Source organism: Neoarius graeffei, chromosome 19 (genome assembly GCF_027579695.1).
Source record: "Neoarius graeffei isolate fNeoGra1 chromosome 19, fNeoGra1.pri, whole genome shotgun sequence".
NCBI lineage: Eukaryota > Metazoa > Chordata > Actinopteri > Siluriformes > Ariidae > Neoarius > Neoarius graeffei.
The window spans coordinates 62,297,150-62,324,680 of record NC_083587.1 but is presented as its reverse complement, the minus strand read 5'-3'; the positions used below and the strand labels follow the sequence as shown (position 1 = coordinate 62,324,680).

At 43.5% G+C, this 27,531-nt stretch overlaps 1 protein-coding gene across 1 annotated transcript; it reads right to left on the bottom strand.

The window, feature by feature from the left end:
• Positions 1-277: 277 nt before the first annotated feature.
• c1galt1b (core 1 synthase, glycoprotein-N-acetylgalactosamine 3-beta-galactosyltransferase 1b) lies at positions 278-15,465 on the bottom strand. Its single transcript, XM_060900982.1, has 5 exons — positions 15,358-15,465; positions 7,356-7,519; positions 6,843-7,275; positions 6,522-6,738; positions 278-662 (listed from the first exon to the last, which is right to left on the bottom strand). Exons 2-5 carry the CDS (start codon positions 7,516-7,518, stop codon positions 507-509), a joined length of 969 nt encoding a protein of 322 aa, XP_060756965.1. The 5' UTR covers position 7,519; positions 15,358-15,465; the 3' UTR covers positions 278-506.
• Positions 15,466-27,531: the final 12,066 nt, after the last annotated feature.

Below are 27,531 nucleotides of genomic sequence, written 5' to 3'. Positions count from 1 at the left end.
TCATTAATAAACTCGGGTTTGTAATAAATTAACTGTGAATGAGTTCCAATTTTCAATAAATGGATCTTCTTCCGGGGCGGCACGGTGGTGTAGTGGTTAGCGCTGTCGCCTCACAGCAAGAAGGTCCTGGGTTTGAGCCCCGGGGCCGGCGAGGGCCTTTCTGTGTGGAGTTTGCATGTTGTCCACGTGGGTTTCCTCCGGGTGCTCCGGTTTCCCCCACAGTCCAAAGACATGCAGGTTAGGTTAACTGGTGACTCTAAATTGACCGTAGGTGTGAATGTGAGTGTGAATGGTTGTCTGTGTCTATGTGTCAGCCCTGTGATGACCTGGTGACTTGTCCAGGGTGTACCCCGCCTTTCGCCCGTAGTCAGCTGGGATAGGCTCCAGCTTGCCTGCGACCCTGTAGAAGGATAAAGCGGCTAGAGATAATGAGATGAGATGAGGGGATCTTCTTCCTCTACTCTTATCCAGTCTTAGATTCATTTGTCTTTTTTTTTTTTTTAAACTCAGGGTTTCACCGTGACGTTTGCCGAGACAGCCGGATCAAACCTGTACTGATATCCGAAAGGTCGGAGGTGATGAGTGTAGTACTCCAGCTCGTACATCCTATGAGGTGGGATGTAGTGAAAGCTGATGGCGTAATCTGAACAGTATTGCGGTCCCTGTTAACACACACACACACACACACACACACACACACACACACACACACTTTAACACACCGTCAGGACAAGGAAATGTATGTGACACGACTGTTGTCTTTGCGTTCCCACCCATTTTTCCCAGAAAATATATTTGCTGAAGCCGTCACACCTCTGGTCAACATTAAAAGGGTAAATAAAACCTCTTTCATGTGATTGTTTACTGACACACCATTCTACACAGCTACACAGCCTTTATCAGCTGTTTTTTTCTGAAATATTCAAATAGGCTTTTACACACTTACACGTCCCATAAATTAGTGAAGACTACACCAGGAGAACTACACAGAAACTCTGAAAATAACTGAAAAGTAATCGAATTATGTCAGTCGTAAAATCCAGATCCAGTTCAGCATGGCTTATTAGTAGTTCTTGGGACATGGCATGTTCGTTTCATTATTTCTAAGTTTGCAATGTATAAATATGTCTAAGATTTATAGCTCATCTCGTTTATTTTATTTATAGATTTTTTTAATTGCAAGGATCTATGTTATCAATCTAGATGTATGCAAGACAATATTATTATTATTATTATTATTATTATTATTATTAAACTAGATTGCATTTCCGCAGAGAAAATGCAAAGTGTGCTTGCTGAGTAACAATAACAGTAACAGTAAGCATGCTAACATGCTAATGGCTAACATGTTAATTGTGAGTATTCTAACATGCTGAGACTAATATGCTCAGCAGATGGGGAAGCCGGCAGTCGTCTGGGTGTCTGAGCAGCCCTATTCAGGACAGCACTGCTCACCTCCATAGCCTGAGGAAGGGGCTAGAAAAGGTGCCCTAAAAATTGCCTGCTCCGCCTCACCCTATCCAGTTCGCCGTGGCTGGAGGGGGCCCTATCTACAGCGGTCGAGAATCAAAGAAAAAGACAAGGACTGCTTCCCTTATTCTTGGCGCATGGAATGTGCACACCCTTCTTGATAGAGAAAAGACAGACAGGTCCCAGAAACAAACAGCACTTATTGGAAAGGAACTTGCATGTTACAATATTGACATAGCAGCATTGAGTGAGACCTGACTTGCCTGCACAGGTGAGCTATGTGAAAGGGGCTCTGGTTACACCTTCTTCTGGAGCAGAAGAGGAGATGAAGAGAGACGTGAGGCAGGTGTTGGTTTTGCAGTGAAGACATCCCTGATCGGCAAGCTAGCAGGACTTCCCAAGGGAGTGAACAACAGGTTGATGATTATGAAACTTCCCCTTCTGTCTGGAAAAAAGCACCTTACCCTCATCAGTGCCTGTGCCCCAACCATGTCAAACCCTGAGGCAGTAAAAGACAAATTCTACGAAGACCTGCACTCTACAATTATGGATGTCCCAAAAGCTGACAAGCTTGTCATACTTGGTGACTTCAATGCTCGGGTAGGGTCTGACAGTGCCTGGGAGACCATCACTGGTAAACATGGTCTAGGACACTGTAATAGTAATGGTCTGTTGCTGCTTCAGACCTGTGCTGAACATGAACTGCTGATAACCAACACCATCTTTCAAATCCCCACACACAACAAAACTTCTTGGATGCACCCATGGTCCAAACATTGGCATCTTATTGACTATATCATTGTCAGAAAGAGGGATAGACAAGATGTAAGAATTACCAAATCCATGTGTGGTGCTGAATGCTGGACTGTCCACCATCTCATAATAATAAAACTCAACATTTGAATTCAACCCAAGATGCGCCCACAGGGCAGGAAAGCTCCAAAATGACTAAACACCAAGAAGCTACAGAATGCTGAAACCAAGCAATCCCTTGCTGAAATGTTACAAGATCACCTGAAGTCCACGTCACTGGATGATCAGGATGTAGAAGCCAGCTGGGCAAACCTCAGAAACATAACCTACAACACTGCACTTGAGGTCTTGGGGCACACAAATAGGAAACACAAGGACTGGTTCGACGAAAACAATGAGGAAATCCAGCAACTACGTAATGACAAACACAAACTACACAAAAACTACCTTAACGACCCCAAATCTACCTCAAAGAAAGATGCATTCACAAATATTCAGAGGACCGTGCAGGTGAAACTACAAATCATGCAAGACACATGGCTGAGCAATAAACCTGATGAAACTCAAAGCTATGTTGACAAGCACAACCTCAAGAACTTCTATGATGCCCTAAAAGAAATCTATGGACCTACATCATCAGGATCATCTCCCCTGTTGAGTGCAGATGGAAGCACACTGATCACCGAGAAGGAAAACATCCTGGAACGATGGGCTGAACACTTCAGCAGTGTACTAAATCGTCCTTCATCAATTAATGATGCAGCCATTGACTGGCTTCCACAAGTGCCAATAAACAAGAAGCTTGATGGCCCTCCAGTCCCTTCAGAGATACAGAAAGCAGTAAGTCTACTCTCCAATGGTAAAGCTCCTGGCCCAGACTCCATCCCAGTTGAGATCTACAAGGAAAGTGGCACAGCAATGGCTGATAAGCTCCATCAGCTATTCTCTCAAATATGGCAACAAGAGACAATTCCACAGGAATTCAAAGATGCAACAATTATTCACCTGTACAAACGCAAAGGGAACCGTCAGGCTTGTGACAATCATAGATGCATATCCCTTCTCTCTTCTGCAGGAAAGATACTTGCTAGAATTCTCCTTGATAGACTCATAAGACACCTCAACCAAGGACTCCTACCAGAGAGCCAGTGTGGATTTAGGAAAAATAGAGGAACCATAGACATGATCTTTGCTGCAAGACATTTGCAAGAGAAGTGTCAGGAACAGAATGTTGAGCTATTCTCCATCTATGTCAATCTAACAAAGGCCTTTCATTCTGTTTCAAGAGAAGGCCTATGGAAGATCATGGCCAAATATGGGTGCCCATCTAAGTTCATTAACATCATCAAACAGTTCCACAACAGCATGCAAGCACATGTTCAGGAGAATGGCGACTTCTCCAACCCATTTCCTGTCACAAATGGTGTAAAACAAGGCTGTGTACTAGTGCCCACTTTGTTCAGCATTATGTTGTCTGCAATGTTGTCAGATGCCTTCAGGGAAGGAGACGTTGGAATTAACATCAGATACAGAACTGATGGAAAGTTATTCAACTTAAGACTGCAGGCTAAAACCAAAACCAAGACAGATCTTATTAGAGACTTTCTGTTCACAGATGACTGTGCCCTCAATGCTGACTCAGAGGCCGACATACAGTGTAGCGTTGACAAGTTTTCATCTGGCTGTAAAAACTTTGGCTTGACAATAAGCATAAAGAAGACAGAAGTACTCCACCAACCAGCCCCGGGGAAACCCTTTGTGGAGCCGAACATCACAGTCAACAATGGAAAACTCAATGTCGTGAGAAGGTTCACTTACCTTGGCAGCACACTTTCCCAGAATGTCAACATTAATGATGAAGTAAATGCCAGGATCGCAAAAGCAAATGCTACCTTTGGCAGACTACATGGCAGCATCTGGAACAGAAGAGGCATCTGCATGGAGACAAAACTGAAGGTGTACAAAGCAGTTGTTCTCCCAACACTCCTGTATGCTTGTGAAACATGGACAGTCTATCAACGCCATGCCAAGAAGCTAAACTACTTTCACATTTCATGTCTCAGGAAATTACTCAACATCAAATGGCAGGACAAAATCCCAGACACAGATGTACTCACTGTGTCAGACCTACCCAGCATCCACACCATTCTAAAGCAGCACCAACTCTGATGGGCAGAACACCTGGTTCGTATGCCAGACCACCGGCTTCCAAAGAGGCCATTCTACTGTGAACTTGAAAAAGGTGCTTGGCTCCGTGGTGGCCAGAAAAAGCGTTTCAAAGACTCACTGAAAGCTTCTCTGAAATCATTTGGAATAGACTTCAACACATGGGAACAAACTGCCACTGACCGATCCAAATGGAGACACCTAACCCATGAGAGAGCTGTCATCTACGAGGAATCATGTATTCCCACAGCTCATCAGAAGAGACAGGCCAGAAAGGAGCGGGACAGAAACCCTCTAGATGACATCACCCACCTCCCCTGCCCACATTGCAACAGGACTTTTTGGGACCGGATTGGCCTAATTAGCCACTTGAGGACTCACAGGCCAACCTCCCAGCCCTAGGATGACAAAGTGGTCTTCGTCGATGCAATGGATGAACGAAGAATATGCTAACAGCTAGCATGCGAACATGCTAAGGTTGACATGCTAACACTCGCTAATTAACATGCTCAGAGCTAACAGCTAACATGCTTACAGGCTAATGATAACATGCTAATGCTAAAATGTCAATGCTACCATGCTAACAAGCTAACAGCTAGCATGCTAATGTTAACATGCTAATTGTTAAGATGCTAACATGTTAATGCTAACATGCTAACAGCTAGCATGTGCATATGCTAATGCTAGCATAATAATAATAATAATAATAATAATGTTATTATTGGGCGGCACGGTGGTGTAGTGGTTAGCGCTGTCGCCTCACAGCAAGAAGGTCCTGGGTTCGAGCCCCGGGGCCGGCGAGGGCCTTTCTGTGTGGAGTTTGCATGTTCTCCCCGTGTCCGCGTGGGTTTCCTCTGGGTGCTCCGGTTTCCCCCACAGTCCAAAGACATGCAGGTTAGGTTAACTGGTGACTCTAAATTGACCGTAGGTGTGAATGTGAATGGTTGTCTGTGTCTATGTGTCAGCCCTGTGATGACCTGGCGACTTGTCCAGGGTGTACCCCGCCTTTCGCCTGTAGTCAGCTGGGATAGGCTCCAGCTTGCCTGCGACCCTGTAGAAGGATAAAGCGGCTAGAGATAATGAGATGAGATGAGATGAGAGATGTTATTATTAACATTTAAGTGACTTTCAGGGTACCTAAGGGCACTGAACAGATACATCACTGTGCATGAAAAAAGAAAATAATAGTAATAAAATGTAAATTATGTAAAATGAATGCAAACAATACTAATAAAACTAAAAGAAAGGACAACAAAAGGTAGAACCCTTAACACACTAGAATTTTTATCTAGATAGGTCAAAATCCTTCCTGCACCATTCAAGGCCAATTTGGCAGCGCCGATCTCTGTTTCGTAGCCCTCTGCCTCTTACCTACAGTATATTACATAGCTAGGGTTACAGTGAGGGGCTAGTCCTCTGGTAACCACGAGAGTTTGACTCCCCACTTGCATCTGTATTGCAGCGTGCCTTGCCAGATGGCAGTAGGCACCATTTTTATGATGGTCTTTGGTATGACCCAACTGTGAGTAGAACTTGCAATCTCCCAATCGAGAGGCAGACACACTAACCACTAAGCCACTCTAGATAGTGAGTTGCACTAGCTCTTATAAACCGGGACGTCTGGTCACAGTACCCTATAGCTCCGGAATGGTAAGAGATAGACAATGACGCTTAGCAATGAAAAAAGCCTATTTTTCATGGATCAGTCTGGTTTGTTGATCCAGATCAGCACCAAAATCCATAACTTAATTCAGTCCAGAGATATTCTTCATGTGAAATTTGGTGATGATGGGTTGAAAACTGAGGGAGAAATAGCATCCTAAAAATGTTAGGGGAAGAAGAAGAGGAAAAATAAAGTAGAAAGATCCTGAGTGAGAGTAACAATTTGTTACCTCAGCGACCTCAGGACAGTCCTTAGATGTTGTACATGCTGCTGCCAATCATTACTATAAACAATGACGTCAGCTAAACAGGCAGCAGCATAGACATTGTGGGGACGGAGGATTTGGTCCATGAGGTGCTGAAGCATTACTATTCACAGCCGACACTCAACCATATGCTTGCTGCCACACAGAGGGCTTCTCTATCACAAATTACCATAAATTGATGTAATTTGTGAAACCTGTACTTACTCTTTTTGTCGGATAGTAACTGTAGTAAAAGGTATGTTTCTTGTTGACTGGCCGCTGCAATTGGGAATCTGGAGCGAAAGGATGAAATGTTTCTCTCAACTTCTCATCTCTTGAATCACTGGGTTCAACCTTCATGGTTTCCATGCATCTCCCCAAGGCCATGTCCTCCACCGGACTGGTGTGTGTGCACTGTCCTGAGCTGAAACCTTGGACGAACCTGGTATATTTTCCATAGAGATGAAAATGACATGATTTATAAAGCAACTGCCTCAATCTCAGCAAGTTTTAGTTCACATTTGAAGAAAATGAATTTAACAGAACCTCCTTAGAGCCTCTCTGCTTAGGACATAGCCGGCTCCGCCACTCATATAGCCCTGCTTCACAAACACCTTGAACCTGTGTCCCAGGTAGACAGGCTTATCAGTGTCATATCTGCTCAGGACCCGTCGCAGGTTCTCCACCACCACGAATGTATCATCGTCGGCTTTGAGGAACCACTCAGCCGTGTCTAGGTGGTGAGCATGGATGTACTGGAGGGCTCGGATGGTTTTCCAGTAGAGGTGATCCCTGCCCTCAGACACGTTCAGTCCAACAGTTGGGAAGTCACTGGTGTTCGAGCTCATGTAGAGCACCATGTTGCAGTGTTTGGCCCAAGTGGCTTGGACATGTTTTGTTTTCTTCTCCAAGTTTTTGGGGTAGGTCATGATCCAACACAAGATTTGAACCTTTGAGCTCAGCTGCTTTGCTACTTCATCTGGAAAGTTTATCCAAAGTTATCTGCTAAAACCAAACTGGAAAAAATATGTAATGTAGTAAAATGTGGTATTTACATACCTGATTTCTGGATAGAGATGTTGACCTTAATTGGAAGGTGACAGTGAATTTCGTTATACGTGCGCAATGTGACAGTTAGATCAGTGTTAAACTTCAGGTACATGTGAACTGAGATAAAGCCAATGATCCCTCCACAGATTAAAAATTTCAGGTTCGACAGCATCCTAAGGATGAAACATAACAACCTTCTAGAGATGAAACACAAGTTCCTAAAGTCAAAGTAAAACTTTCTAAAAATTAAACTTTCATAAAAGAATGATGAAAGATTTAAAAATTTAAATGTTCTGAAGACGAGACAAACTTTTAAAGACAAAACATAACCTCGTGATGAAATGCAACCTTGTGAAGACGAAAATGTAGCATTCTAAAGAGAAAACTGTAATCTCAGAAAGGCAAAACATAACCCTCTGAACACAAAACGTAACCTTTAAAAGACTAAACTTAAACCTGCAAAAGATGAAATAGCATTGTAAAGGCAAAAGATAACCTTCTAAAGACAAAAATTTAATGACTTAAAAACAAAATATAACCTTCATAGGACAGAATCTAAACCTTCTAATGACCATATATGTATATTTATTCTGTCCACATTCACTGGATATGAGCAATCGCGCGCTTTGATTGGCTACTCTACTACTAGGATATCAGCTCATATACCATGAGCAGAGAAAAACAAAATGGCGGCGTGTTGTTGAACCAACCACGGACGAAGTAAAAACTCTACTTGAAAACAGTGTGTGGTGTGTGTGTGTGCGTGTGTGTGTGGGGTGTGTGTGTGCAAAGACTGCCATTAGGCAGTAGGTAGGACTGTATGTTCAATGTAACTGTTGATGTTTTTTGTTGGTGTCTTTTGATGTGTATGTTATGTGTGACGCCAGCGCTCTTGTATGCTCAAGACAAATTTCTCTGCAGAGACAATAAAGATCAACTTACTTACTTACTTATGGCAGAGTGTGCTGCTGAACCAACCAAGGACGAAACAAAAACTCTACTTGAAAACAAAACCCCCAAAAATACAAAAAAAGCAACAAAATATGGAATAAAAGTATTTGATGGCTAGAAGGTATCTTTTTTATTTTTCAATAATTATTATTATCGCATTGTTCACGAATTGTTCCTGTTATTTTGCCGGTTTATTTACATTCTAAGCAGAAATCATTTTGTTGGACGTTTTGTATAAAGTTTTTATTTATCAAATTTGCAAAAAATAAAAATAAAAAACCCTCTGTTTCTCAAAATCCAGTGAATGAGGATAGAATAAAACAGTTATTCACTCAATCTCATCGTACAACATGCATGCATTTTATATATACTGTATACTGTGTGTATATATATATATATATATATATATATATATATATATATATATATATATATATATATATATATATATATGGGTCTGTCTCAGAAACTGGGTACTGTGGGGGTCCCCCACTAAATATACTCAAAGTCAATAAACTATACAGTTTTGATTGGTGATGTTGGTTTTAATTTGAAATAAAATGATGAAAGAAATAATACAGATAAAACTAAATCTTTGATGTGAATATTCAGAATTTGGCAAAAATTCTGCAAATTTGTGGAAAAATGGCAGCTTGATCTGGGACATGATAAATGGTTGACTACATCATATTCCTATAAAAAGGTTGTAGTCCACTGAAAAGTCTACGGTTATCACTAATTGTATTTTAAGTTATAACTTTATACACCTAAGGATTGGTGCGCTCACAGAATAATCATAACCATAATAAAACATCATGCAAAATATTTGATCACCGTTGTAACTCCATTTTCCGCAAACCCAAAACCAATACGATCGTGTGTTTTGATCTAAACGGAAAGCCTCAGGGTCAAGGTCACAACCTCACCAAAAGTATTCACTTAAAATCACTATGCCATATAAACATTTAGTTATAAATCTGCGATTTTGTTTTTTAAAATGAAAGCTGAAAGTTAGGTATAGAATATGTTTCTTACAGAATATGTTACGATGGTAGCTGGTCTTGTATGAATTTCTGAGCTATAAAATGAGTTGTGGTCTGTTTTTTACCGTAGCGTGTTATTTGTGTACGGGGAAGGACACACATTAACAATTTGCATGTGTAGAATGGAATTTTCCACTCCAACAGTTAGAAGTTGATCGTGCTTCCATTTGCGGCCTTTCTGTTACACGAGTGATCTGCTTGGACGTTGTCACTGAAAAGGTGAGTTTTGACAGTTTTATTTTGTTTTAGTCCGTGCCAAATCACCAGATTTTAGAGAAAGTTCCCGACTGACCATCTCAGATTTTGTTCATATTTTTTTTATTTTAATGTCCTTGTTACTAATAACTGCTGTGCAAAATTTTAGGCCAATATTTCCACTAGTTTCTGAGATATTAAGCCTTCAAAAAGGCTTTTTTTTGTTTTTTAGCATAAAAACAAGTGTTACAATCAAACATCCATAGTTTGATGGCTAATAACTTTTGATCTGTTCACACTAAATGGTTCAAATTTACACACATGATTCTGTGATATAATAAAGCTCTGTATACAGAAGGAGAGCTTTGCATGTGACATATTTGCAGATTTATGGTGTACCAAATATGGCTTCCTGGAATGCACATTTGTCCATGGTAGCACTTTTGGCTCTCTATATCTCCAGATTTAATGACACCAGATGTCTGATTCTTTTTAATATATGAGACATGTTATTGTACTATCAGGAAAACATGTTAAATCTGTGACAAAAATTATCCTTGTCTCATATATCTTACTTACATCTTCCCCAGATAGGCCTTAGGGCCTGTCAGTTGAGAGCATTGCCTTCTCCATTCCTCTCGGTCTTGGAAGACCCCCTCCTCCTCAAGTCTGTCTAGTCTGCCCAGTCTGTACTTTGTTAATATTTCTTGTATGTTGTCCTTCCACCTTTTCCTAGGTCTGCCGAGAGGGCGCTTGCCCTTGGGTTTGTATTTGAATGCTATTTTTGGAATCCTTCCATCTTCCATTCTTTCGCCATGCCCTAGCCATCTAAGGGCTGCCCTTTCTATGTCTTCCTCTATCGATGTTATGCCAAGGATTCCTCTTAGGTGGGTATTTCTCAGTCTGTCCACTCTCGTCGTCACTAGCATAGTACGGACCACTTTCATTTCCGCAGCTTGTAGTCTACTGATGTCTTTCTTGGCTAACACTCAGGATTCACAGCCGTATAGAAGGCCTGGTTTTAAAATGGTGTTAAAAATTGTCTTCTTTACTTCGTTTGAGACTAGTTTGTCTTGGAGCACTGGTTGGAGGGCGGCAGCTTGTCTGCTGAAGTTACTGATTCTTTCTGTGATTTCAGCTTTGTTACCTGATTCTTTGGATGCAACTGAGCCTAGGTACTTGGCCTGTTCAACCCTCCCAATAGTGTCTCCGTTGACTGTAATTTCAGTGTTTGGGGGGTTTCTACCAAAGACCAAGACTTCTGGTTGCCACTTTCTTTGTTCATTTTCATTCCTGCGTTTGTGAACTCATCAACATGCCTTTCCAAGGCGTACATTATTGCGTCTATACTCCTTTCCCATTGGCAAATGTCATCTGCATATCCAAAAGTTTGGAATATGTCAGTCTGTTATTTGTTAACTTCTTGAAGGACAATGTCTAGGTATGCAATAAACAGTAGTCTCATATATAGGCCCATAAAAATGGAAAAAAGCTTGTCGCGTCTGTATTTTGAATGCTTATAGCAAAAATCTGACAAGGTCAACCAGAAAACAAATTAGATCAGTGAAAAGAGCAATGTCTAATTGATATATGTACCAAGTATGAAGTTGGTGCTGTGAAGAAAACTATTTCATTCAAGCTGTTGAATATAGAAGGTTTTAAGACATGAGAAAATGCAATTCACAAAGTTACATCACATGCTACATCATTGTATTTTGCCTTCTAAAAGGCAAAATACATTGTAATTGCACGGTTCCTTATTATTCTTTTTGTTCTTCTGCTCTTTCCTTTGGCATAAAACTCCTGCTAGGATTTTAATCCTATTTAATGACCCATCATAGATTTCTGTTGGGGAGAGGTCAAGGATGTGCAGCTGACTTTAATTAGGTCAATATTAATGAGGTCAAGGACACGATGACATAAAATCACTTTGCGTGACCTAGTTTTACTTTGAGTGATAAAGTTCAGTGTACACTTTCACTAACCATATGATAGGGTAGCTCAGGCCGGGGAATGAGAAAAGCCTAATGTACTAATTACTCAGATAAATATTAATAGGCAAATTTTTGTCTTGAAGATAGACAGGTCACATGGAGTTAGCATATTCATCATTTATATAGTGGTATAACTGTATGTTCGTGGTTTTTGACTGATCAGCATTGACCTCATTTGAAGCTCCCTAATAAAGTGACATGTTTAAATTTAAAAATTAATTTATTAACAAAAATTCTAAACAAAAATTTTAGAAAAAATTCTTTTGGAATGGAGGGTTGACACTTAATGTACCAGAGTAACAACTTGCTTAAACTGAATGTTTAACTTAATCAGTATGCATACATTTATATATCAAAATTAAACATATTTTTTATAGATTCTAAATATGTTAAATTAATTGCATGTTTATCAAAAATAGATCTGTAATTGAATGATTAAAACATAGCATAAAACCTAGTTATGGTAAGTTAAAGAAAAGATTATACTCTGTCATCGCATGTTCATCTCATCTCATTATCTCTAGCCACTTTATCCTGTTCTACAGGGTCGCAGGCAAGCTGGAGCCTATCCCAGCTGACTACGGGCGAAAGGCAGGGTACACCCTGGACAAGTCGCCAGGTCATCACAGGGCTGACACATAGACACAGACAACCATTCACACCTACGGTCCATTTAGAGTCACCAGTTAACCTAACCTGCATGTCTTTGGTCTGTGGGGGAAACCGGAGCACCCGGAGGAAACCCACGAGGACATGGGGAGAACATGCAAACTCCGCACAGAAAGGCCCTCGCTGGCCACGGGGCTCGAACCCGGACCTTCTTGCTGTGAGGCGAAAGCGCTAACCACTACACCACCGTGCCGCCTGTCATCGCATGTTGAGATGTGCAAATATTTGAGAGACATGAAGCAAAACCTGGCAATTGATGACTGTATAGTACTTTTGGATTTTGCTGAGAACTACTCTTTTTTGGTACAGGATGCAGCGCAGGGGTACCACTGGGACAACAGCCAGTGCACCCTTCATCCATTTGCTGTTTACATGAAGAAGATGGGACATATGAAACAACATGCATATCTATATGTGTCATAAGTGACTGCCTGAAGCATGATACTGTAGCCGTTCACACATTCTTAAAAGCAGTGATTCCATACATTCAACAACTCAGTCCCCAAATTTCAAAACTTATATAGTTTAGTGATGGATCAGCTGCCCAGTACAAAAACCACAAAAACTGTACAAGTCTTTTGCATCACCAGGAAGACTTTGGTATGACAGCTGAATGGCACTTTTTTGCTACTTCCCATGGAAAATCACCTTGTGACGGGATAGGTGGCACCATGAAGCATTCTGCAGCTTGAGCCAGCTTACAGGCAGTTACTTCACAACACATACTGACACCACGAGATCTCTGTGTGTGGGCAGAAAAAAACCATAAAAAACATCCATTTCATTTGGATTGAAAAGGGGGAAGTAACAAGCAAGGGACAACCACTCATTTGTTCCTATCTCAGAGAGCGAGTTGCAGATCAGCAGAGTGTCTGGTGGACCAAGCTTCATTGTGGACATGAGTGGCACTCATCCCCAGGTTGGAGATGATGCTGTGAAAGAAGGTTACACCCTGTCAGACATGATCCCAGGAAAATATGTTGCATGTTTGTATGACCAGCAATGGTGGATTGGTAATATCTGTGCAATATCGGAGGAGGAACAGGATGTGCAAGTACAATTTATGCACCCTCATGGTCCTGCAAAGTCTTACAGTTGGCCCAGAAGAAAAGATATCTGTTGGGTTCCACTGATACACATCATAAAGATCATAGATGCACCAATCACATCAACTGGTAGACAATATGTAGTTCCGTCTGGCGTGGTGAAAGAAATTGACCAGTTATTCAAACGCTTCAAATAGACATGCTAAGTCTACTAAATAGAATTAAATTTGTGTAATTGACTTTTGTGAGATTTGTAAATCATTTATCATATTTACAAATATACAACATATATGTATAGTCAAGAGAATTTGAATTAATAATGATGTAGCATGTGATGTAACCTTGTGAATGGCATTTTCGCATGTCATAAAACCTTCTATATTCAAGATGAATAAAATCGTTTTCTTCACAATGCCAACTTCGTATTTGGTATATATATTTGATTGTAACACTTGTTTTTATGCTAAATATGGGGCCACGCCCCCTTTTTGAAGGCTTACTATCTCCAAAACTAGTGGAGATATTGGCCTAAAATTTTGCACAGTAATTATTAGTTACAAGGGCATCAAAATAAAAAATTATAAAGCAAATCTGAGATGGTAAGTTGGGCGCCTTCTGGTGATTTGGCACAGAATTACCCAGTATAAGGCAATAGAATGTTTCTTTTTCATCTTACTTTCATATTTCGTAGTGTTTGCGTATTTTTGGCCAATATTTTGCAACCATGGTCAATTTAGATCGAACTTTTGGTAGACTCTACAACCAGTCATTTTGCCCCGCCCCCACCTCATGCTCCATCCGGTGTGGTAGTGACGTCCCGTTGCTCGCACGCTGTAGCAGAGAACCGCGCGACCTTCAGCCGGTACAGTCGCTGTTCTTTTATCCACGCTGTTATTCTCATCTTTCCAGTATGTTCTTGATTTTTCCATTGTGTCCTATTGTCCTATTTCGCCATATCAAATACCCAAAATGTATCATATTATTCATATTTAAGTGAATAATCAATTCAGTCATCATAACTTGGCATTTTTAACCCAAGCAATCAAAAAGAGGACATTTATTCAATATTTTCACTCATCTGTGAAGGAGGGGCTTTAATTCTTCATGATGTAGCTATTTTATATGTAAATCAATTTTACAAAAGCATTTGAATCGTAATCAAAAAACTTGGGGGCGGCACGGTGGTGTAGTGGTTAGCGCTGTCGCCTCACAGCAAGAAGGTCCGGGTTCGAGCCCCGTAGCCGGCGAGGGCCTTTCTGTGTGGAGTTTGCATGTTCTCCCCGTGTCCGCGTGGGTTTCCTCCGGGTGCTCCGGTTTCCCCCACAGTCCAAAGACATGCAGGTTAGGTTAACTGGTGACTCTAAATTGAGCGTAGGTGTGAATGTGAGTGTGAATGGTTGTCTGTGTCTATGTGTCAGCCCTGTGATGACCTGGCGAATTGTCCAGGGTGTACCCCGCCTTTTGCCTGTAGTCAGCTGGGATAGGCTCCAGCTTGTAGAAGGATAAAGCGGCTAGAGATAATGAGATGAGATGAGATCAAAAAACTTTTCCACAGTGGAGGCCAGATAAAGCAAGATGCTATCTTTATTCTTATTAAACATGACAAAAGAAACATTGAGTGTTAGGTAAATGCAAAAAAAAATAGCAAAATTAGAAAATTTATTCTGTGACCATAATGTTCCAAATGAGAGACCAGTTTCTGAGATGGACCCATATATGTGTGTGTGTGTGTGTGTGTACACATACATATCTTATACACATACATACATCACACACTGATCAGCCATAAAATTAAAACCACTAACAGGTGAAGTGAATAACACTATCTCATTACAGTGACACCTGGCAAGTGGTGGAATATATTCGGCAGCAAGAGAACAGTCAGTTCTTGAAGTTGATGTGTTGGAAGCAGGAAAAATGGGCAAGTGTAAAGATCTGAGTGATGAGACAAAAGTAAACATGACATTTTAAAGAGAAAAAAATGGTATCTCGCAAAGGCAAAGCATAACGATCTAAAGACGAAATATAACCTTCAAAGGACAAAGTCTAAACCTTCTAATGACCACACACACACACACACACACACACACACACACAAATGACAAAACATTACCTTAAAACCTTGATGAAACAAGCTTCTCCTCAGCTCGACAAAACAACAGAGGCCAAGAGTCTCTCAAATCAAATTGTAAATGTCACTGCACTTCATAAAATACACAGTTCTGTCTGTCTGTGATAAAAAACTTCCAGGTAAAACAGTCCAGGTAGACCACAAAGCTAGCTCGATACACATCACAATGCAAATATTCTCAATGATGGAATGATAAGCAAAAAATGTGACGTATAAAAACCAGAACAGGAAGCGTTCAAAGTCCACGATGCTTCTTGTGAAGAGGTCTTTGTGTTTGAGTGGAGACTGCAATCAACAGTTTTTCAACGCCCTCTACTTCTATAGCTTAACCATCTCATTCATCTCATTATCTCTAACAGCTTTATCCTGTTCCACAGGGTCGCAGGCAAGCTGGAGCCTATCCCAACTGACTACGGGCGAAAGGCGGGGTACACCCTGGACAAGTCGCCAGGTCATCACAGGGCTGACACATAGACACAGACAACCATTCACACTCACATTTACACCTACGCTCAATTTAGAGTCACCAGTTAACCTAACCTGCATGTCTTTGGACTGTGGGGGAAACCGGAGCACCCGGAGGAAACCCACGCGGACACGGGGAGAACATGCAAACTCCGCACAGAAAGGCCCTCGCCAGCCACGGGGCTCGAACCCGGACCTTCTTGCTGTGAGGTGACAGTGCTAACCACTACACCACCGTGCCGCCCCAGCTTAACCATTTTTGCTTAAATAATATAAAAAAATGTATGCTATTTGAATACAATGGTTAGCTATAGAAGTAGAGGCTGTTGGAAAACTGTTCACTGCAGTATAAAAAAATATACCCAGCTACTGGGGTAGCACAAACCAGTGTATACTTAGTACTGGTCCCAAGCCCGGATAGAATGCAGAGGCTTGCGTTAGAAAGGGCGTCCAATGTAAAAAAGCCTACACCAAATTAAATATGCAGATCAGATATGCTGTGGTGACCCCTAATGGGAGCAACCAGAAGAAGAAGAAGAAGAAGAAGAGGAAGAAATATAAAAAATGTGATTTTATGAAATGTTAGAAATGACTAGTTCATGGAACTGTGTAAAGAGAGCAAAATCTTTATCAGTATAATTAGGAAGATTTATGTATCACTATAATTTGCAGATTATTATTATTATTATTATTATTATTATTATTATTACACTGGTCTACAGCCAAAATGCTTCAGAAATAAATATAGTCAAACTTTACTAATTCTGGGTCGCTGAGAATGAAAATGAAACTTAAAATTGTTCATTGGCTCTAATTTTCAAGATTGACGAATAAATCTATGATTGGGTTTGGGTAGTACTTTTTTTGGCAAAACAATGAATGATGCAATCTGAAGCTGGTATTGCATCATACATGATACCATGTTATTCCTAGAAGTCAATCATAAGTCAACTTACATCACTCTGCTGAACAAATTGCCCTATATCAGCTCAAAAAAAAATCATACAGTGCTATACACTCGAGATTAAGTCTTTGCTTGACAAGCTTGACAAGAGATGCTCCGTTTCATGAATAAAATTGATAAGCTGCCAAAAAGCATTGAGTACACACTGAATAAGGATTAGATTAGATTAGATTAGATTAGATTAGATTAGATTAGATTAGATTAGATTCACTTTATTCATCCCACATTGGGGAAATTCACGTGTTACAGTAGCAAGAAAATGTCATACAGATAACAAATAAAACTGAATTAAAAATTAGACAAATGAAAGATTAAATACAGAGGGCTATTTGCATTATCTACAGTGAAAAATGATAGAAAAATTGCATTATTGAGAGGCTCGGAAAAATTGCACATTACAGGTAGACTCTGTGTATATATACACACATATATACATAAATTTTATATAAGTATGCATAAAAATAGTTTAAGGCCTATATTATTGCACATAATAATTGTATTGATGAGCAATGGCAGAGGTAGTAGTGGTGAAGTAGTGCAAATATAATGACAAACAGGTTATTGGTGCTACATTACAAGTTATGGGTGTTATACAGTCTGACAACAGCAGGTATGAATAACCTGCGGTATCGCTCCTTCTTACACTGTGGGTGTAGCAGTCTACTACTAAAAGAGCTGCTTAAAGCCCCCACAGCCTCATATAGGGGGTGAGAGGGGTTATCCATGATTGATGTCAGCTTGGCTAACATCCTCCTCTCACCCACCACCTCAATGGAGTCCAGAGGACAGTCCAAGACTGAGCCAGCCCTTCTGACCAGTTTATTAAGCGTCTTCCTGTCCCTCTCTGAACTTCCACAGCCCCAGCAGACCACAGCGTAGAAAATCGCTGATGCTATCACAGAGTCATAAAAAGTCCTAAGCAGTGTCCTGCACACACCAAAAGACCTCAGTCTTCTCAACAGGTGGAGACGACTTTGGCCCTTCTTGTACAGGACATCTGTGTTGTTAGTCCAGTCCAGTTTGTTATTGAGGTGAACACCCAGGTATTTGTACTCCTCCACGATCTCAATGTCCAAACCCTGGATGTTCACTGGTGCAATTTGAGGAGCCGTTCTTCTGAAATCGATCACCACCTCCTTTGTCTTGCTGGCGTTGATGTGCAGGTGGTTCAGTTCGCACCAGGCGACAAAGTTGGTGATGACCTCTCTGTACTCCAGATCGTCCCCCTCTGACACACATCCAACGATGGCTGTATCATCTGAGAACTTCTGGAGGTGGCAGCTGTCCGTGTTGTAGCTGAAGTCAAATGTGTAAAGAGGAAAGAAGAGATCACTGTACCCTGTGGAGCCCCTGTGCTGCAGACTACCACATCAGACACACAGTCACGGAGCCTCACATACTGTGGTCTGTTAATGAGGTAGTCGATGATCCATGCAGCCAGGTGGCAGTGAACACCAGCTCCCTCCAGCTTCCCCCTAAGCAGTGATGGCTGGATTGTGTTGAAAGCACTGGAGAAGTCAAAGAACATGATTCTCACAGTGCTCCCAGTGCCCTCCAGGTGCAAAAGTGACCGGTGTAGCAGGTAAATGACAGCGTCATCCACACCAATGCCCAGTTGATATGCAAACTGCAGGGGGTCCATCTCGCTGTTCACCAGGTGTCAGAAGTGGGAGAGAACAATCCTCTCCATGATCATTAGGTGAGACGTTAAAGCTACTGGCCGAAAGTGGTTGAGCTCCCTGGGGTGCGCAGTCTTGGGAACTGGAACCACACATGATGTTTTCCACAGAAGTGGAACTTTCTCCAGACTGAGGCTCAGGTTGAAAATGTACAGAAGAATCCCACAAAGCTGATCTGCACAGTCCTTAAGCAGTCTGGAGCTGATACCATCAGGGCCAGCAGCTTTCCTTGTCTTGATCCTCCTCAGCTCCTTCAACACCTGATCAGCTGTTATGGAGAGGCAAGGGGTGTAGCCAAAGTGTGATTCCTGTAGCGTGAGGTCAGGGGTGGAGTGTGTGGATTGGTCTGGCAGGGAGCGGAGCGGGGTGATGTGGTGTGAGGAGGAAGCTGTTGGTGTCAGAGATATTATGAGGGGAGAGGGGTGGTGGTGGAGTGATATCACAGACAGGTCAGGACTATGGTGAGTGGGGGAGGGTGGGGTGGCACAGTCAAATCTGTTGAAAAAGAGATTCAACTCATTTGCCCAGTCCTGGCCCCCAGATACAGGGCCCCTCCCACTGTCCTTTCTGTGGCCAGAGATGGTTTTCAGGCATCTCCATACCTCTCCGGTGTTGCTCCCCTTGAGGCGCTCCTCCAGCTTCCTCCTGTAGCTGTCCTTGCCTCTCCTTATCCCCCTCTTCAGCTGCCTCTGCACTCTCCTCATCTCCTCCTTGTTGCCAGATTTAAAAACCCTCTTCTTCTCGTTTAATAGGGGTTTTAGTTCAGAGATCACCCAGGGTTTATTGTTGGGAAAACACCGTACCTTCCTGACTGGCACAGTGTTTTCAACACAGAAATTAATGTAATCCGTGATGCAGGTTGTCAGGCTATCAATGTCATCCCCATGAGGTTCACACAACACATCCCAGTCCGTGGTGTCAAAGCAGTCCCTCGGTGCCATACTGGTCTCCTCAGACCAGCTCCTTACACACCTCTTGGTGGGTGGTTGTTTATTCACCATAGGTATATATGTAGGGGACAAATGAACCAGATTGCGGTCAGAACGGCCCAGTGGGGGGAGGGGGGATGAGCTATATGCATCCTTGGTGTTCACATACAGTACATTAAGTCCAAAGTTCTCTTGTCTCTGGTGTGACGTTTCACATACTGAGTGAAGGTTGGGGGAGTGGAGGACAGGGAAGCATGATTGAAGTCACCGGAGATTAGTAGCAGGGACTGGGGATGCGATGTCTGAAGCTTTGACAATGTAGTGTGTAAGAGCTCACAGGCTGCAGCAGCATTGGCTGCTGGGGGGATGTACACAGTTATCACGATAACGTGTGAGAATTCCCTCGGGAGGTAATGTGGCCGAATGCTAACCGCTAGCAGTTCAATGTTTTTACTGCAGTACTGCTCCTTTACCCTGATGTGCCCTGGGTTACACCATCTGTCATTCACAAACATCGCTATACCCCCTCCTTTCCTTTTACCGCTCTCCTTGGCTTTCCTGTCCGCTCTCACGAGTTGAAATCCATCCAGAGTGACGTGTGAGTCAGGTGAGAGTTCATTCAGCCAAGTCTCTGTGAAGCACATAAGGCTACACTCCTGGTACTCCATCTGCAGCCTGGTTAGCGCCGTTAGCTCATCCATCTTATTAGGGAGAGATCTTACGTTTCCCATGATGACAGATAGTATGCATAGTTTATACCATCTTTTCTTCACCCGGCACTTCAATCCAGCTCTGCATCCCCTTCTCCTTAATTCCGCGGGGATCACCGGTCTTTCCACGGGGAGTACCTTGGTGTTGCACAGTGCTAACAGCTGCTCCCGAGTGTAAACAATGGAGCCGTGGCTAAAAGGGTCCGCTGATGCCGATTTAACTAGCCCCAGAAAGAAAAAGAGAAAAATACAAATGCACAGTCTCGCAAGTAGTACATCCCTAGATCCACACTTCCAACTGAGAGTAGTGCAGAAAGAAACACAAAAAAAGTACAAAAACATACCAAAACACAAACACGCTTGGAGCTACTGCAACTAGCTGCCACTCTTGTGGCGCCATCTTTATAAACCTATTCAGTACTTATACATAATTGGTTTTTGCTATTTGGTTCATAATACATTTTATTTATATAAACTTTTTGCTGTTTTCTAGTGTTACATAAAGAGAACAGGTGAAATATCATGTAAACCAACCATAAACACATGACAAGACCCAGGCTTACAATTTATACTTAAACTGTTACTATCTACATAATGTACATAAGTATAAAATGTAAAATCTTAAATCTCTTGGAAGCCCTAGCCAATCAGCTGTTTTAATTGTCATATTTGAATTCAACTCACCAAATTTCACAACAAACAGCCAATTTCATCGCTGAAGCAGACATCTCATCTCATCTCATCTCATCTCATCTCATCTTCATCCGCTTATCCGGAGCCGGGTTGCGGAGGCAGCAATCTGAGCATGGAAGCGCAAACTTCCCTCTCCCCAGACACCTTGGCCAGCTCCTTGGGAAGAACACTGAAGCGTTCCCAGGCCAGCCAAGAGACATAGTCCCTCCAGCGTGTCCTGGGTCTTCCCTGGGGCCTCCTCCCAGGGGAACATGCCTGGAACAGCTCCACAGGGAGGCGTCCAGGAGGCATCCAAAACAGATGCCTGAGCCACCTCAGCTGATTCCTCTCGATGTGGAGGAGCAGCGGCTCTACTCCAAGCTCCTCCCAAGTGATTGTGCTTCTCACCCTATCTCTAAGGGAGTGCCCAGCCACCCTGCGAAGGAAACTCATTTTGGCCACTTGTATCCGCGGTCTTGTTCTTTCGGTCATTACCCAAAGCTGATGACCATAGGTGAGAGTCGGAACGTAGATCGACCAGTAAATCGAGAGCTTTGCCTTTTAGCTCAGCTCCTTCTTCACCACGACAGACCGGTAAAGCGACCGCATCACTACGGAGGCTGCACCAATCTGCCTGTCGATCTCACACTCCATCCTTCCCTCACTCGTGAACAAAATCCCAAGATACTTAAACTCCTCTACTTGAGGCAGGACTTCTCCACCAACCTGGAGAGGGCAAGCCACCCTTTTCCGGTCGAGAACCATGGCCTCGGACTTGGAGGTGCTGATTCTCATCCCAGCCGCTTCACACTCGACTGCAAACTGCCCCAGTGCATGCTGAAGGTCCTGGTTTGAAGAAGCCAACAGGACAACATCATCCGCAAAAAGCAGAGATGAAATCCTTTGGTTCCCAAACAGGACTCCCTCTGGCCCCTGGCTGCACCTAGAAATTCTGTCCATAAAAATTATGAACAGAACCGGTGACAAAGGGCAGCCCTGCCGGAGTCCAACATGCACTGGGAACAGGTCTGACTTACTGCCGGCAATGCGAACCAGACTCCTGCTCCATTCGTACAGGGACTGGACAGCCCTTAGCAAAGAGCCCCGAACCCCATACTCCCGAAGCACCCCCCACAGAATACCACGAGGGACACTGTTGAATGCCTTCTCCAGATCCATAAAGCACATGTGAACTGGTTGGGCAAACTCCCATGAACCCTCGGTCACCCTATGAAGGGTATAGAGCTGGTCCAGTGTTCCATGACCAGGACGAAAACCGCATTGTTCCTCCTGGATCTGAGGTTCGACTATCAGCCAAATTCTCCTCTCCAGTACCCTGGAGTAAACCTTCCAGGGGAGGCTGAGAAGTGTGATTCCCCTATAATTGGTGCACACTCTCCAGTCTCCTTTCTTGAAAAGAGGGACCACCACCCTGGTCTGCCACTCCAGAGGCACTGTCCCCAACTGCCATGCGATGTTGCAGAGGCGTGTCAGCCAAGACAGCCCCACAACATCCAGAGACTTGAGATACTCAGGGCAGATCTCATCCACCCCCGGTGCCTTGCCACCGAGGAGCTTGCAAACCACCTCAGTGACTTTGGCTTGGGTAATGAACGAGTCCACCTCTGAGTCATCAGCCTCCACTTCCTCAATGGAAGACAAGATGGTGGGATTGAGGAGATCCTCGAAGTATTCCTTCCACCACCCGACAACATCCCCAGTCGAGGTCAACAGCTCCCCACCTGCACTGTAAACAGTGTTGGCAGAATACTGCTTCCCCCTCCTGAGGCACCGGACGGTTTGCCAGAATTTCTTCGAGGCCGACCAATAGTCCTCCTCCATGGCCTCACCGAACTCCTCCTGGTTCTGAGTTTTACTGCCCGAGCTGCAGCACGCCTGGCCTGCCGATACCCGTCAGCTGCCTCAGGAGTCCCGGAGACCAACATGGCCCAATAGGACTCCTTCTTCAGCTTGATGGTATCCCTTACTTCCAGTGTCCACCACCGGGTTCAGGGATTGCCGCCACTACAGGCACCAGAGACCTTGCAGCCACAGCTCCGAACAGCCGCGTCAACAATGGAGGAAGAGAACATGGTCTACTCAGACTCAATGTCCCCCACCTCCCTCGGGAGCTGGGAGAAGCTCTCCCGGAGGTGGGAGTTAAAGACCTCCCTGACAGAGTGCTCGGACAGACGTTCTCAGCAGACCCTCACACCATACGTTTGGGCCTGCCAGGTCTGTCCTACTTCCTCCTCTGCCAGCGGATCCAACTCAACACCAGGTGGTGATCAGTTGACTGCTCAGCCCCTCTCTTCACCCGAGTGTCCAAGACATAGGGCCGGAGATCAGATGAAATGACAACAAAGTCAATCATCGACCTTTGACCTAAGGCATCCTGGTGCCACGTGCACTTATGGACACCCCTATGCTTGAACATGGTGTTAGTTATGGACAAACCATGACTAGCACAGAAGTCCAATAACAAAACACCACTCGGGTTCAGATTGGGGAGGCCGTTCCTCCCAATCACGCCCCTCCAGGTGTCACTGTTGTTGCCCACATGAGCGTTGAAGTCCCCCAGTAGAACAATGGAGTCCCCAGTCTGAGCACCTCTCAGTACCTCTCCCAGCCCTTACAGAAAAACCACATGAACTTCACATGTGATTTCTCACATGTGAAATATGTGGAAAATGTGTTTTGCACATGGGAAACATGCTATTTGCACATGGGAAACATGTGGCTTTGGCCCAATTTTATGTGAATCACATGATGGAATGTTTTACACATGTGGTAACATGTTTTACACATGTGCTCTACATGGTAACATACGTTACAAAATCTGATACCATGTATTCCACATGTTACCACATGTGGTAACGTGATCACATATGGTAACATGTGATCACATGTGAAATACATGGGAAATTCATGTGTTTTTTTCTGTAAGGGAGGGACTCGAAAAAGGCCGAATACTCTATACTGCTATTCAGCCCGTAGGCACAAACAACAGCAAGAGCCCTCTCCCTGACCCGAAGGCGTGGAGAGGAGACCCTCTCGTTCGCTGGGGTAAACTCCAACATATGGCGGCTGAGCTGTGGAGCTATAAGCAAGCCCACAACTGCCTGCCGCCGCTCACTGTGGGCGACTCCAGAGAAGTGGAGAGTCCGGCCCCTCTCGAAGAGCTGGGTGCCAGAGCCCAAGCTGTGTGTGGAGGTGAGCCCGACTATCTCCAGCTGGTACCTCTCAACCTCCCGCACAAGCTCAGGCTCTTTCCCCCCCAGCGAAGTGACATTCCATGTCCCAACAGCTAGCTGCTGTGTTCGGGGATCAGGTCGTCGAGGCCCCTGGCTTCAACTGCCGCCAAATCCACACTGCACCGGCCCCCTACTACTACCTCTGTGGGTGGTGAACCCACAGGAGGTCGGACCCACGTCACCGCTTTGGGCTGAGCCCGGCTGAGCCTTGTGGGCAAAGGCCTGGCCACCAGGCGCTCGCATACGAGCCCCAACCCCGGGCCTGGCTCCAGAGTGGGGCCCCGGTTGCACCATACCGGGCACCATACATGGTCCTTGTTTTGTTAATTTCTATAAGGGGTTTGGTGAACTGCTCTTGGTCTGGCCTGTCACTTAGGACCTGTTTGCCTTGGGAGACCCTAACAGGGGCATAATACCCCGACAACATAGCTCCTAGGATCATTCAAGCACACAAACTCCTCCACCACAATAAGGTGGCAGTTCTAGGAGGGGCTGAATCAGACAACTTCTGAAAAATTGTTGACCAGTGTTGTTGTTGTTATTAATAATAATAATAATAATAATAATAATAATAATAATAATAAATACAGTGACTGGTTTCAAATGATTGGTACAACTGTACAGCTTTTTAAAATATCTAAACTTTATTTTAAATTTATTATATTCATCTGGCATTCTCCAAATAAACAAATAGATAGATAGATAGATAGATAGATAGATAGATAGATAGATAGATAGATAGATAGATAGATAGATAGATAGATAGATTTTTTTAATGGCTGGATACTTCTACTTGTGATTAAGAGTTTGTCATAACCATTATCTGTACTTTCACTGAAGTATAATTTCCCAGTATGTTTTCCACCACTGTGTAGAATAGGACATGCCTACATTATTTTATTACATTAGATTTCATTATCTTCACAATAACCAGCAGATGACATGGTGGTGTAGTGATTAGCACTGTTGCCTCACAGCAAGAAGGTTCTGGGTTCGAGCTCCATGGCCAATGGGGCCTTTCTGTGTGGAGTTTGCATGTTCTCCCCATGTCTGTTTGGGTTTCCTCTGGGTGCTCCAGTTTCCCCCACAGTCTAAAGACATGCAGGTTAAGCTAATTGGTGGCTCTAAATTGAGTGTGAATGGTTGTTTGTCTCTATGTCAAGTCAAGTTTATTTGGATAGTGCTTTTAACAATAGACATTGTCCCAAAGCAGGTTTACAGAATCTGAATGACCCAAGACATGAGCCAATTTTATCCCTAATCTATCCCAATGAGCAAGCCCATGGCGATGGTGGCAAGGAAAGACTCCCCCAGACGACACGAGGAAGAAACCTCGAGAGGAACCAGACCCAAAAGGGAACTGGACAACCTCACCTGGACAACAACAGACAACATGACTATAACATTGACAGTTTTAACATGAAGTCAGTTTTGTTGATGTTATAAACTCTTCATTAATGGAAACTTGAGTGCAAAACTGTTCATGACAACTGCAGTCAAGTTAGCAAGCCAACTGTAGTCCTCAGCCACAAAAGCATTACTGTAAGTGTCCAGAGTGTCTTCCAAGTGTGACTTTCAACTGTCCATATGGGGCCGTCCTCCACAGGAGCGATGTGATGAGACTCCAACCAGACACAGGGCATCAGGATGGATCAGGCAGGTCCGAGGAGCAGAAGAGGTCAGCACCTCGATCCCAGGATTGACATGTAACTCAGAGGGACAGACTGGAGGGGGGGGAGAAGAGAGAGAAAACACCGGTTGTTAGGTATGCCCAATGTCACCTGAATAAGTAGGTACAGTATACATTTTGCACTGAGTACAAACAGGGACTCCAGCAAAACTAACTATGACAGCATAACTAAAAGGGGAGAGCCAGAAGGTAACACAGGCATGAGGGAGCCCTGGGACATAAAGCAGCACAGCCACTACACCATCAACAAACTCAAGTGAGCAAGAGAGTGGGGGACTGACCGCATCCATACATCCCAGTTTACTAGGGTGTCCAGATTTCCCAAGTCTAAAACCGGGACACTTTGCGCATGACCATGATACTCGTGCACGCACATGCGTTTTGATGTAAACATGCGCTGGCTCAAACCATGGCTCAGACAGGTGCTTTTATCATTTTGTAGAAGCTCACTTTTATCAACATTTCAGAGAATAATTAAGTATTTTCTTGTTATCTACATGTACTTCTATCACAATTCAGTTAAAGTAAGAAAATCAGACAACAGATGTGATGATAGGGAATAGGCCAATAGCCTACATTTCAACTGATTTATTTCACCTTTGTGAAAGCGCCAAGAAAATGCATTGCTTGCATATTAACATCAACATTTTATGCGATGAACTTTTTTTTTAAACAATAGGCTATGCATTGTAACAGGAATGAGCTCATGAGCCTAATCGTTGTCACCTCCGAACCTTTACCCAAAATGCCTCTGTTTAATCTTAACCAGTGTAGGCTATTAACTATTTTGAAAACGTGAACCCTGAGTTGACAACATCAAACAAGTCAAGACAACCTGTGATACAGATTAAAGACAGATGAAACAGATGAAAAGACAACAAAAAATGTGTCAGAAACACAGCCACCCAACCCACCCACCCGAAAGAAGATGCCATTTTATTGCATGTGTTTACATGATGAGTGAATTTGCTCCAGTAGTGCTTTATTGCCCGAGATCCTGCTGTGAAACTGTGAGCAAGTATCGTCGAAATTGGCCCGGGTAATGAGCGAGGCTTCAAGAGTAGGCACGGTCATGCGATTCCTCTCATCAGTCCAGGTGTTGCTCATGAGTGAAAATATTCACTCAACTGGAGCATTGGTGCCAGGTAGGCACATGGCAAACTGGCAAAGCTGGCTGACATTGCTGTAAGGAATCTCCCTACTCTTGAAGTGTGCGAACATCTCCACCCAGTGCTCATCCATTCGGCATTGTCGCATAGTAGTTGACAGCCACTAGCGAAAAAAATGTTATAACACGGCCTCTATATTGCAACAATGTACAAATAGATACATTGTAAGGTTGACTGCGCACACACGCACATTGATGCCGAATTGCTAGAAGCTTTATTGACATCTCGTTGGCCATACGTATATGATTGCTGTAACCGGGACAGTTTGTTAGTGTTTGGTGTAAACCGGGACATTTCAGCGTCCCGACGAACCTTTGTTGGGACTGGGGACACCCAACTCAAAATCGGGACTGTCCAGGTCAAACTGGGACGTCTGGTCACATTACAGTTTACCAAAACACTCTATGTCTGAGAACCCTCCAGATCTACACCTTTACCTCATAAGCACCATTAAGGAAAGGCTTGACTAAACAGATACGTTTTTAGCCAAGACTTAAATGCTGAGACTGTGTCTGATTCCCGAACATTACTTGGAAGGCTGTTCCATAACTGTGGGGCTTTGTAAGAAAAGGCTCTGCCCCCTGATGTAGCCTTCACTATACAAGGTACCAGCAGATAGCCTGC

Coding starts and splice junctions, on each gene's coding strand:
- c1galt1b (XM_060900982.1), bottom strand. CDS start 7,518: ATGCTGTCGAACCTGAAATTTTTAATCTGTGGAGGGATCATTGGCTTT. Junction 7,276..7,355: donor CATCTCTATCCAGAAATCAG/GTATGTAAATAC, acceptor TAAACTTTCCAG/ATGAAGTAGCAAAGCAGCTG. Junction 663..6,521: donor GTTACTATCCGACAAAAAGA/GTAAGTACAGGT, acceptor GTGTGTTAACAG/GGACCGCAATACTGTTCAGA.